General features: G+C 43.0%; 1 protein-coding gene across 4 annotated transcripts in view; it reads left to right on the top strand.

Annotated features, from left to right (window-relative positions):
- Nucleotides 1–13,352, top strand: part of LOC134392860 (uncharacterized oxidoreductase ZK1290.5-like) — a 75,301-nt gene that overhangs the window by 48,186 nt on the left and 13,763 nt on the right. The window contains exons 4-7 of one of the 4 annotated variants that reach the window (XM_063117589.1): nt 67–158; nt 3,185–3,367; nt 5,155–5,214; nt 9,771–9,889. In XM_063117589.1, the coding sequence (XP_062973659.1) occupies nt 67–158; nt 3,185–3,367; nt 5,155–5,214; nt 9,771–9,866 (431 nt within the window). In that variant the 3' untranslated portion in view covers nt 9,867–9,889. The remainder of the gene's footprint in view (nt 1–66; nt 159–3,184; nt 3,368–5,154; nt 5,215–9,770; nt 9,890–13,352) is intronic. The other 3 variants (XM_063117581.1, XM_063117598.1, XM_063117573.1) reach the window with 3 other exon arrangements.

Genomic DNA, 13,352 nt, shown 5'->3' with positions numbered 1-13,352 from the left:
GCATTTTAAAAAATAACATGTGGCAGAACGTTACAAACATGTAGTGCCTTTTTTGTTTTTGTTAAGGTTTCTGCCGATCTATTGGAGTAAGCAACTTCCTCATTGATCATTTGGAGCAGCTAAAGGAAGACTGCCAGGTAACTCCACATGTAAATCAGGTGAGCATATTAGGCACAGTCCTTATAAGCTTTTGACCAGCAAACTAGTTTTATCAGAGTATTATGAGAGAGGAAGAAAAATGAATCAATTTACTTTCTCCACAGCGTGCATAATTTTAGAAATCGCTATCATGTCCTCGCCTTTATCATGTTTTTCTACCAGAAAAAGAAAAGGAAAATGCCCAATGGTTTGACCTTTTGTGAAAATAAGGTGCTCTAACATACCAATCAGTTTTGGTTGACCTTTTCTGCATCTTTCCCAGCAATTTCCCCCCTTGTGTGAAATGCCCGGTAATAGTTTTCAAAGCATTCATAGATTCTGTGCATTTGAAAGACCCACTTTGAGGTTTTGCCTCTCTCTACTGTATATGCTGGAAATATCCTGCAGCCTATTCAAATGGGCAAATGAGTGACCTCCAGGGTGCCTCTGCAACTGTAAACATGTGATGGCAAAGGCCGCAGAGAGGTCAAGAAACTTCAAAGGTTGAAAAGATGGATGTGTCTGCTGCTTGAACCTTGCCTCCCGTCCAGCCTGTCATTTTTGACCACAGTGGGCTGAGGCTGACTCAGCCTCACCTCGGAGAGCCCGGGTATTTCAGAGTCAGTATTGAGCAGATGCCAGCCTATTGTTCCTGACCATTGTTGCCTGAAAAGACAACATGTACTAGAGATGAGAAACAGGAAGCAGACCTTCATCCTCCTCAGGGTGGATGAAATTTTCCACATTCCCTGTGTTGATGTCATTGTGCTAAACTAAGACATATTTTTCTTCTTCATCATCATTGCCAGCACGAAAAATACGTAAAACGGTTAGGTCATTGGAAGACGTGTGAGTGCCCTTTGCTTTTGAGGCATGTTGCTATCTATAAGGCAGCTTTATCAGAGAATTTACGTTGATTTGTGCACGTTGCTGAGAGATATATTTTCCTATCCAGGAATCGTCACGTTTTTGCTTTGTTTAATCTGCCATGCTTGTTAGAGGAAGGAACAACACGATTGCGCGAATCCGGTCACTATGTCATCTACATTGATGGCTCCATATAATAAATCAATAAATAATAAATCAATTACATGTCAACATTTATTAAGAGAGCAAACTATCCTATGGTCCCTGGCATGCATCTCAGGGACCATAGGATAGTTCAGATTCCCCCCTTTGAGGTGAGAGACAGCACTGTGACCTCAGAAAGGGGAGAAGGAGATCTAACCTCCCTCCCCTGCCCCTCACAGCTGGCATGGAAAGAACAGCATCACCTGACTCTCTGAGGATGAAAACCCTACCTCAGGAAGGGGGGAAAGGGGGGTGTTCTGGTGGGCGGGGAGGAGAGGAAACTGGATATGCTAGTTACAATTTATCCTGAGCTTCCTCTAGCCTCCTTCCCTTCTCCGCTAGACAGGCCTTCCCATACTCCGTTCTTTGCTTTTTGCTAGATGGGCTGAAAAGCCCGTCTAGCAAAAAACCAAAGAACGGAGGATTGGGAGGCGATGATTGCCTCTGCCTCTCTTCCCACCCTGCCATCTCAGCCCGGCAGGGTGTAGGAATCTAGAAAGCCTCGGAGTTCCAAGGCTTCCAAGCAGAAAGGGTCCAATCAATAGGCTTGCTCCGTTTGAGTGTGTATCTAAATAAATTGTTAGATAGGAATAAAAATGCTATTAAAATCTGTAGGGACCTGATGAGCATGAGAGATAAGATGTATGCTATGTCTAAAAGAGATGAGAGTTGGTAGAATTGCTAAATAAGGAACTTCAAATAGGAATAAATGTTTAAAAACTAACAGGGTGTTATGCGTTTGAAAACTACCTCAGCTGTGGTGTGCATCTTGTTCAAGAATGTTTGCGATTCCCTAATCCAGGACTGGGGAATGTGTGGCCCTCTGGAGCTTGTTGGACTGCAGCTCCCATTGTTCCTCAGCATTGACCATGCTGACTGGGGCTGATGGGAAGTGCAGTCCAACAGCAATTGGAGGGACATATGTTCCTTACTCCTGCCTAAGCTGTCCCATCACTAAGGGTGGTTTCACAGTATTATGCTACTCCTTCCCCGTAGGGATTTCTCACCTTGCCCCCACTCACCCCAGCCACAGTCACCCTCTGCTGAAATACGCACAGAGTTAATTTAATGGAAGATTCTGATCGAAACCTTACAAATCAGGCTGCGAAGCGTTGGTTGAATACATATCAGACTGTTTTGCAAGATCTATCTCTACATAGATCATACCACAGGCTGACTGGAAGAAATCCCCTCATGATGGTAGAAGAGCAGACAGGTATGGGAATCAGCTCTACCAAAATTTGGAATTGAACAAGGGTATGTCCAGGTGAGGCTTTTATCATGCAATCACCCTGCCACATTCATGGAATTTTATGGGAGATCCAGACAACATCCTGTTCCAGTGTAAGCCTTCTGTGCTTTTCCATTGCTTATTCCATCTTTTTTTTTTCTTACCATGGAAAATCCCTTAAAGAAGAAAAGGCAGAATAGCTGCACACTGTATATGATGGATAGCTCTAGGAGCCGTCCATCTGGGAAACCCCAAATGAGGTGAAGAAGGGTAGTTGCAGAATGGTCTCTCTCATTAGGCAATCACCTCTGTTGTGCTGTCTTTCCTTTCAAACACAGCATAATCTCTGTTTCTTGCAAATAGGAATTTGCGGGAAAGGAGGAAGAGGAGGTGGCAGCAATTGCGTTGCCTAATTGCTGTCTAGGGACGGAGCTCTAATGTATCCAGCAAACTGTTGTGTATGTTACTGTAAAGGGTTCGTGAACTATCCGCTTCTTTGTGAATTCTGAGGATGTTGGCAATCACTGTACAAATTTTCCAGACTACCATGTTTCTGTCTAAGAGAATTCTGCCTGGGTTTTTAAAGGGGAAAAACAAACTTTTTGGTGGTTTTTTTTGGGGTGTGTGTGTGTGCTAGCACTTTGCCAAAACAGTAGTAATACTTCAGTTGGTTGATCTTTGAGTTGAAATAGATTATGAGCTGACGAGAGTTTTAACTGCAAAGTTTCTTCGCTTTTATAAAAGGTTGAATATCATCCTTTCCAAAGGCCTCAGGAATTAGTGGATTACTGCCGAAGCAGGAATATTGTTTTCGAAGGCTATTGCCCACTAGCTAAAGGTGAAGCACTTCATCACCCTAACATAGTTCAGCTTGCAAAGAAATATGGCAGAACTCCAGCCCAAATCTGTATACGCTGGAGCATACAGGTGAGTTCTAAAGTTGGCAGTATTATAGCTCCCACCTCTATTATTGTTGAAGAGTTTGTCTGTAATAAATATATATATATATATATATATATATATATATATATATATATAAAATATATAATGCTAAGGCAATGCATGGCATGTGGCAAAGTGTGGCACGCTGCAGGTTTCATGAGAAGAGCTTAGTGTTGCTTAGCAATAGGATATATAAACAAAGATTATACAGCTGGCATTGAAAAATATCATTGCTGAAGTAGCCAAACCACTTTGGGTCTATTCGTCCCAATGACCAGCCGCTGACCCCCAGAGGTAAGTCCTGCGGGTTGGCGGGTAGGCTAGTGATGGGGTGGGGCAGCGGCTGAGAGTGAGTTGGAGAGAGCAGCTGTGAGGGGGAGCTTGAGCAATAATGTACTAGCATGCAGATGCTAAGCTAGTAGGACATGTTTCCTGTTCACCCACATACGTACATGCTAAGAGCAGTAAGTACACCTCATCCATCTCTTACTGTTCCTAGTGCTGTGAATATACCAAGCACTGGCTGCCATGTTTCAAGGTAGTTCAATGGCTGGAGCTATTTAGCATAATAGGCTAGATATTCTGGGTGTTGTTGGTAGAGAGATTGCAAGAACCTTGCCCCTGGAACTAGTTTTGGAATGGCAGTTGGTTATTTCTTCTAGAAAATAACAAGAAATCTAGTAGTGAACTAAGAGCTGGGCGTCCTCAACTTCTTCCTTTCAATGTAGGACCACAGGCTGCTGAAAACAGTGGCATGACAGAAGTAAAAAACAACAGCAACAATATGTTTATTGCTCAACCAACAGATCATTGCAACACATACAAACTTGACATTTTGCTATACTACATCTTGACAGAAGTAGTGGTACAGTGCACTTCTTTTGTCAACACCACTGTGCCCATACATGGCTTGCAGAGTGGTATGCAATGAGTGTGTGGTATTGCCTACCCTTCACTTGTATGTGTGTGTATATATATCATTTCGGTATTAGAAGTTTATATTGGAATTTTTTATACAATTATATTCAGTGTTGCATCACACACCAGAGTAAATATAAAAGCCTCAGTATGTGAGGCCTTTCGGCCTAATTCTTCCAAGCAGCAGATGAGGTGATAAAACTTTGTCTGGGCTGTAAAGCTTCAGATTACAGCTGCTTGGGTTGGGGGTTCACAGGAGGGAGTGTTCCTCCACAAAGCTATATTCCTGCACATAGAAAATAGCATGTCAAGGAAAAGGCAAAACTAAAATTGTTCTCCTCAAACACCTAGTTTACTATGTGCAGGGAATGTTTGTACGGAGGAGCATTCAACTATGCAATTCCCCATTTTATTATTGTTGTTGTTGTTATTATTATTATTATTATTTATATAGATACAGACAAAGATGATTTTATTCAAGCAGACCTTTAGCACCTAAGTTGGATTGTTGGGTCGGGTGCTGTTTTAGCTACAGTTGTGTTTTTAATGTATTTGTTTTCTTAACCATTATTTTATTTTATGTTTTTTACTTATGATTGTTAGTTGCCTTTAGTTCCATTGTCTTGTTAGAAAGGCAGGGTACAAATCAAATCAAATCAATAAATAAATGAAATTACCTCAGCTGCTGTTTGAGAGATTGAAGTTTAAGTTTCAGGTTAGTCATTATAGGGATATGATTCAACTTACAGCAATATAGACTCATTGACTTTGGTGAGGTCATCCCTCCCCTCTCAATTGTTTTTTACAAATAGATCTTCAGTGTTATAAATTACTGGTTTTACTTTTTCTTCTAGAATGGCATTGTCACTATTCCAAAGTCTACAAAACCAGAGAGGGTCCAGGAAAACTGTCAGGTAAGAGCCAGGCAGACATAGCATCTAATGTTTAATATTTTGGGCTTGCTTGACTTTTCATTATTTTACACTATTATTGTGCCATCAGATGTCTGTTTAACATAAGTTCAGTTACTTACTTCAGAGTGGTCAGAAGCCTATTACACTCTGGCATGCAAGAAGAAAAGGTGGACCACTTGCCCACTCTGACTAATTTGCATGACACTTTGCAGATAAAATCAATTGTATCCATGCTGATGTGGATGCCATAGTTGATGCAGGGCCCTGCTTGGCCAGTCACAATGGATACTTTTCCATTTGTACACCCCAAAGATATGGACAGGATCATTGGACAAGTAAAGCCTAACACTTGTGTGCTGGACCATTGCCTTTCCCGGCTTATAAAAGCAGCTGGGGTGTAGGGGATACTGGCTGAGTGGGTATGAGTAATGGTAAATGCCTCTTTATGGCAAGGTGTGATTACCTAAAAGAGATTGTCTGAAGGCCTTTGATTAAAAAAAAAATCCTCCCTGAATCCCACTGTATTGGATAATTTCTGGCTGGTCTCCGATAATCCATTCTTGGGCAAGGTGCTGGAGCCTTGCCCAAGGGATTTCTGGATGAGATGGATTATCTAGATCCATTTCAATCTAGCTTCAGGCCTGGTTGTGGGACAGAGATTGCTTTGGTTGTCTTGGTGGACAATCTATGCTGGGAACTGGACAGGGGGAGTGTGGCCCTGTAGGTTTTATTGGACCTCTCTGCAGCTTCTGATACCATCAACTATGGTATCCTACTGAGGCACTCTGTCTGAGTTGGGACTGGGAGGCTCTGTTGTATGGTGGCTTGTTAGTTTAGGATTCAGTAGAATGGGGTGAAGTGGGGTGGGGTGGAATGATAGTGGTTTATATAATTATGAATGGTTTGGTGAAAGTAGCCACAGAGATTTTTCTCCCCCCTCTCCTCTTACTAGAACTTGTAGTCATCCAATGAAATTGGTTGGCAGTAAATTAAGGAAAGTGCTTGTTTATACAATGCATATTTAATTTATGGAATCTATTCCTATAATATTAATTAATTAGTTAAGTTAGTTAGTTAAAATATTTTAACCTGCCTTCCAGAGTGCATTGTCTGTACAAGGCAGCTTACAATATTACAAAACCATGAACACACACATTCTAATTACATACACACACACACACACACAGCAGTAGGAGCAGCAGCTAATGGTTTTAAAGCACCAATTGCAGACAAGAAGAAATATATTTTCAGGGTTACTTTAAAAGCCAGCAGTGATGGGGAGAAGGTTCCAAGTGTGTGTGTGTGTGTGGGGGGTCACCACTGGGAAAGCCCTGACTCTAGTACCTGCCAGGCTCTTGCTGGTGAGTCAGGAAATAGGACCGGTCTTGATGTTTGGCAGTCTCATAGGGTGTAGGTGGTCCTTCAAATAATGTGGGCCCAAACCATTCAGGGCTGTAAAGGCCAAAACCATCACCTTGAATTGCATCCAGAAAATGTGATGATGGTCACTAGAATATATTCCTTTAAAAGAGGTGTAGACAAATCATGTCAGTTATTAGCCTTCATGGCTAAATGGAAACTCTATGTTCAGAGGCACTGTACCTCTGAGCATCAGTGGCTAGGGGCCAATCAGTTGACAACCCCCCACCCCCTATATCCTACCCTTCCAATGCATTTTGCATCAGTCAGGGTAGCTAATAACAAATGAACCCATTCAGTCATAAAATGAACAGATAAAAACAAATAAAATTAGGGGTCTCTAGTGCCATGTTACACTGAACAGGAATTGGAGGCAGAACCTTCTTGGAAGAAGCTTCTAATTCAAGGGTGGGCAACTTAAGAACAAAAGAAGTGCCCTGCTGGATCAGACTAAGGGTCCATCTAGTCCAGCACTCTGTTCTCACAGTGGCCAACCAGCCATTGGCCAGGGAGGAACAAGCAGGACATGGTGCAACAGCACCCTCCCACCCATCTTCCCCAGCAACTGGTGCACACAGGCTTACTGCCTCGAATACTGGAGATAGCACACAACCATCAGGGCTAGTAGCTATTGATAGCCTTCGCCTCCAGGAATTTATCCAACTCCCTTTTAAAGCTATCCAAATTGGTGGCCATCGCTACATCCTCTGGTAGTGAGTTCCATAATTTAACTGTGCTCTTTGTGAAGAAGTACTTCCTCTTATTTGTCCTGGATCTCCCGCCAATCAGCTTCATAGGATGACCCCAGGTTCTAGTATTTTGAGAGAGGGAGAAAAAGGTCTCCCTATCCATATCCTCCATATCATGCATAATTTTGTACACCTCTGTCATGTCTCCCCTTAGCCTTTTTCCCAAGCTAAACAATCCCAGTTGTTGTAACCTTCCCTCATAGGGGAGATGCTCCAGCCTCTTAATCATTTTAGTTGCCCTTTTCTGCACTTTTTCCAGTTCTATGATATCCTGTTTTAGGTGTTGTGACCAGAACTGTACACCGTATTCTAAGTGTGGTCGCACCATAGATTTGTATAAGGGCAGTCAGGGAACGTGTTGCCTCCCCAGACCCCATAGGGGGTACACCCCGAATTTGCCACTGAAATTTGGTAGCACAGCAGCAAAATCGTGCTCCCGGGACGTTTCCAGAGGCACAATTTTGCTACGAAAGTAATAACACCCCACTTTTTTGGCCACCACAGTGCTAATTTGGTGGTGTGGCAGCAACAGGGATCAGTAGGGGCTCCATAAAAGCCTGGGGCTGGGGGGCACATGCACCGTATGGGCCATGTGTTGGTTACTGTGGTTCTAATTAGAATGATAGTAGATCTGAAAAGCTTCATGCTAGTTCACATTAGACAAGCTGTGTTTAGAATTGTGTCTTAGGTTGCTGTTTTTTTTGGTGGGTGTTGGTGTTGGTTTTTAAACCCTGCACAAGCTGGATCTGGGGGAAAAAAGGGAAGACAACACAAAAACACTGGAATGTAAGAGGCTGGCCAAGTATGCTAGTCCCACGGATAAACATTGCACCTTGCCAATTAAACAATGCACAGCACCTAGTTGATGAATCTACCAACTGCATCAGTTAAAACACTAGGCCTAGATTTTTGAACTGTGCTAAAATCTCCCGGAGGTGGTCTTCAGGAGGGAGGGTTTTATTGCTGCTGCAACTACCAAGGGAACGGAGGGACATTTCAAGGATATACTAGGTGCCTGTTGCAGAAGCTACACGTCTGATACTGCTGGCTGTGCCGGCATTTGTGCACGGAGCCTACAGGAACTCCCAGCTCAGGGACCCAAGCAAGAGAGCGAGGAGGCAGGCAAGGAAATGGCCTTTCACCGTGTGACAGCTACTCCTTTTCTACATTTTCCCCTTCTATGCTTGTACTTAAACTTAGTAAGCTCTAGGGAGGAGGCCTCCTTGCAGTCTGCGTCTGACTCCATCCTCCCCCAGGAACAGTTTCAACAGTTCTACGTGCCAGCTGGTGTGTTCCAGGAGCTGAGCATGTGCTTCTCAGAAAGCATATTTACAAGGAGGGATGACTATTTTGTCTGGCCAGGAGAAAAGGGAAAGTTTTTCACCTCCCAGTCAGGGAATCCCCTCTGGCCCAGAATCTTGTCTTGTCAGCGTTCTGTTTAATGTTAATTCATCGCTGGCCTTTCTCATGATGAAATGGTCTTAAAAGTGTAAGTCCGCAACCCATGGGATTTCTCCCCTTAGAAGGAAGCCTCCAATCTCAGAGGCTTCCATGTATCCAGTGCCCTGCTGAGCTGCTGCTGACAGGGCTGGAAAAGCGATGGAGCCCATTTTTGCTTCTGGCGTTTCTGGCAGGGGCTTGGCCAGGGCTGGAGAGGCTATAGGACTTCTCGTATCCTGGCCTCACCTCTCCCTGTCCCTTCCCACCTATCGGAATGTTCCTTTTCCCATCCCTCCAGAGCTGCATTTGCGACCTCAGCAAGCAGCAGGTGCAGTTCTTTCTGTGGTAGTTGCAAGGGGGGGTGGCAGATCGGAACTCAGGGATCGTCGGATTGCTCTCTTAAGTTGCTTACTTGGTACTTGAGCGATTTTTTTCCTGAATTTCTTTCTCTCTCGCTTGATGGTTTGGCCCACATTTCTCCTAAATTGTTAATGGTGATTTACACCAGGCAAGGGGAGAGGAGGTCAGGAGGTATTCATGGGTACTGATCATGGAATTAAGTTTTGGGTTTGATTATGGAATGATAGTTGCTGAAGAGGCTTCACCAGTTTTTATCACATCAATCATCACCCTACAAATTAAACAGTGCCCAGTTTGTGTGTTAGGAGGGCGCGGAAGCAAATATCTTGTACCATGCCAGGCAAGAAATAGTTTGGCAAAACCATCCAATTAGCTCAAGCCAAAATCCATTATTCAGAGGAAGCCAACCTTCTTCTGTATTAAGCAGAGTTCTGACATTCCAGCCATTGCACCGTGTTGGCTCTAGATGCAAAACCGTGAACCCAAATGACAGTTCAGGATGCTGGTGACTGTTTATCAAGAAGCAGACAGGTGGTTTACAGTTTTGCCTTTACGTGATCCACTAACCACATATACCCTTCCCCATAGGTCTTTGATTTTTCACTAGCAGAAGACGATGTTGCAATTCTAAACGGAATGCATGATGGGAGACATGTTTCCTGGGATCCAACCTCAGTGGTTTAAATGCCAAGGTTTGAATTCGAGTTGTAAGTTCCAGAGTACCCGAAGGGGTGATACTTCTTAAGAAACGCATTCTCGTGCAAGGATATGCCAGTTTGGACATTCATCCTCCTGCAATGCCAGTTGTGTGAGGGGAAAGGCAGGGCCGTGCTTGCTGATCCCTCCCACACTCACGTCCTTGTCGACTGGGCCTTGCCGTCTTCCACGTGTTGGAGGGGGAAGGTCTGAAGGAGGGAGCCTGCCGTGTGCAGATAGCCTCCACGCACGATTAAGAACCTGGATCGCACAGGATTCTCCGTTGCTCAGGAAGACTACACAGGTACTGCAGGCTGCCTGATTCAGACCTTCGCCCCCCAGTGAATGGAAAGCGGCAAGATCAAGCTAATGGGGTTTAGAATGGAGCGGGGTGGGTCCAGCAAGTGCAACTTTGCTCTCCTCCTCATGTACTTGGAATCATGCGGGGGGGGGGGGACACCTGGAGAGGAACACCTGGGCAGGGCTAATGTGAAATGAAGTAAAAACGTTGCCTTGGTTATTGTTTGCACAAGTTATTTTGGATATAATAATAGGGGCTTCTTTGGGCTTGGCATATATTTTCACCACGCCTCGTACAGTTAGCATCATTCATCACTCCGTCTCCCTTTTTAGGAAGCCCCCAAACCACCACAAGCTCACTAAATGTAGGGGATTGTATATAAAATTGGCTATTTGAGGGTTAACATCAGAGAACCGCCTGCATCGGTGACTGTTAAGGAGAATGTGCTAGAGATATTCTATGTGGGAAGTGGTCAGAGTCCTCCAGACGTAAATGTATATTTTACCATATAAAAAAAGTTTCTTTGCTTCTTAGCCAGTGGTTGTTCTTCCTGGAAAGCTGGAGAATATCCCTAAAAACACATTGCAACATATATTTAGGGCTAAAATGGCAGCTGTGTTCTTTAAAATGGAGAGGGAAGAAGAGACGGAGGGAGGTTGTTGTTGGTTCAGTTAATTTTTTTTAAAATGCCTGTTTGCTCATTTAATTTTTCTTAACCTTCATGCTTATGTGGGCTCCTTTGGGGGAGGTTCTCTCTTGTTTTAGGGATAAATGCTTTGCTCAAGGTAACACAGTCTTACCTTTCAGCAGTGTTTTTTTTATTGGCATGGGCAACAGCATCTTTTCTGCAGAAAACATATCCTGCACTTATATTCTGTGATGAGCAGAACAAAAGTTGCATTAATTGAAATAAGTGAAGTCTTATTTCCTGGAAGAAAAAGCATGAGCATCAAGAGTGTTATAGGATTTAATCTTGCATTCAGTCACACAGTGTTCAGGGCGAGGTCAGGGGTCAGATGGAGTATTTCTGTGTGCAAGACAGGGAAGAGTTGGCTGGGCTCAAAATGAAACAAAATGTTTATGTATCCATCTGAGACAGATGATTTAATGTAGGATATTGTGTGTGGTCCAGCATGTGCACAAATAGTTTTCCCCAGAGGGAACAGTTCCACATGTGCTTTCCTTTGAACATACAGAGTTGCCCTCTCCACTGAAGTGAATGGGAAAGCTCTTATGAGCTGGAAAACTCTTTGTACATTAGATCCTCTGAATTTCGTTGAAATTGCTGGGTGAGGGGAAAATGTACAAGTTGGGAAGAAATGTGAATTTCTATAAAATTCATTGTATGCCATCATTTAGAACAAAAAAGGTTTGAAAGGTTGCCCTATTGGTACTGTGTCTTTATCACTTGCTTTTTTATTAATATAAATATAATGAAATATGTGGATATTGGGCTCGAAGTCATTAGATTAACTTACCAACCCATCAAGCTAATAATATCTTATCCTTCTGATGGATCTAACCTCTGACTTCCACTGTCATGACCAGGTGCAACACATGGCTACATCACTAGGGTGTAGGCATCTGTTCCAAAACTACTCTGCTGAGTATCTCCTTTGCTAGTCAGAAGTTATCTCGGGAAATTTGCAATGCAGTATTGGCATCTGATTTCTCCTTCTGGTTTACAGGGTCACAGTTATGCTGACGATAGCCTGCTCTATCTTTCTGTTCCCTCCTTTTCTTATTAATATTTCTGGTTCTTACGGTTATATTTGCCTTGTTGTGAGATCATTTTCGCAAATGAATATGCAGAAGACAGAATTTACTCTGTTTTCCCCCTCACTTCGGCCTTATTTTTTTCCTTTGAGTTGGAAACGTCACCCTTCAGTCTTCTCAGCATTAAGAGCTTGGGCCTTAGCTTGGATAGTTCACTATCCTTTTTTGCATACATTTCTGTTCTAGGTCTAATATTTCATCCTTTTTTTAATCTATTGACTCTACTAAAGTACTATTATGCATTTTGTCATCTTGCATTGACTACTGTAATGGCCTGTTCATCAGTCTTGCTTTCTCTCATCTTAAACCTGATATTTCTGTTCTAAACTCTTGTTTATGTATTTCCTTCCTTCCTTCCTTCCTTCCTTCCTTCCTTCCTTCCTTCCTTCCTTCTGTGACTATGTTGTACCTCTTTATATATTTCCCTTCCCTGGCTTTCTTTGTTGTCTTGTATTAAACTTCTTCCTTGCACTTTCTTATCAGTTTTCATTGCATTCTCTCCACTCCCCTCTTTGGTCTCTCCATCAAAAACCAGCCTTATTTAACATCCACTGCTTTGTGTCATTTCTTGTCTCTGAGTTGTTTTCTTCCATAGTTCCTTATATATTAAATTCTCCCCCTTTTAGATATTTGACTGGCGTCCTCATTCCCTCACCTAAAAAAAAAATAGTACAACTTCTCTTTCTTGCTTTCCCTTTTTGGCGTACTGACCTGGTTCACATGTAACAGCAACCCCTTGGTTTAAAAACCGATGGGTTGTCTGGGATGTGTGCCCGCCTCTTCCGCCTTATCACACAAACCATGATTGGCTCCTTTGTAGGTTGTGCAGCATGATGTGTGAACCCAAACCACTGCATTATTTAGGCGCTAAACAATCCAGTGGTTGAACCATGAGATATTGTTGGGTTAACCCAGCGCATGATTTATTGTTGGGTTAACCCATTGGGTTTGCACATCATGCTGCATAACCTATGAAGGAGATCATTGTAGGTTGTGCAGTAATGTGGAAGAGGTAGGCACTCTGCAGACAGTGTGTCCGCTCAAGTCATTATATTTATTTATTTATTTATTACATTTCTATACCGCCCAATAGCCAGAGCTCTCTGGGCGGTTCACAAAAATTAAAACCATTCAAAGTATAAAACAACAGTATAAAACCACAATATAATACAATATAAAAGCTCAACCAGATAAAAACAGTAGCAATGCAAAATTACAAATTTAAAACGTCAAGTTAAAATTTATTTATAGACTGTTAAAATGCTGGGAGAATAAAAAGGTCTTCACCTGGTGTCTAAAAGCATATAATGTAGGTGCCAAGCGAACCTCCTTAGGGAACTCATTCCACAGCCCGGGTGCCACAGCAGAGAAGGCCCTCCTCCTGGTAGCCACCTGCC

Source organism: Elgaria multicarinata, chromosome 1 (assembly GCF_023053635.1).
Source record: "Elgaria multicarinata webbii isolate HBS135686 ecotype San Diego chromosome 1, rElgMul1.1.pri, whole genome shotgun sequence".
NCBI lineage: Eukaryota > Metazoa > Chordata > Lepidosauria > Squamata > Anguidae > Elgaria > Elgaria multicarinata.
This window is presented reverse-complemented; position numbering and strand designations above follow the sequence as displayed.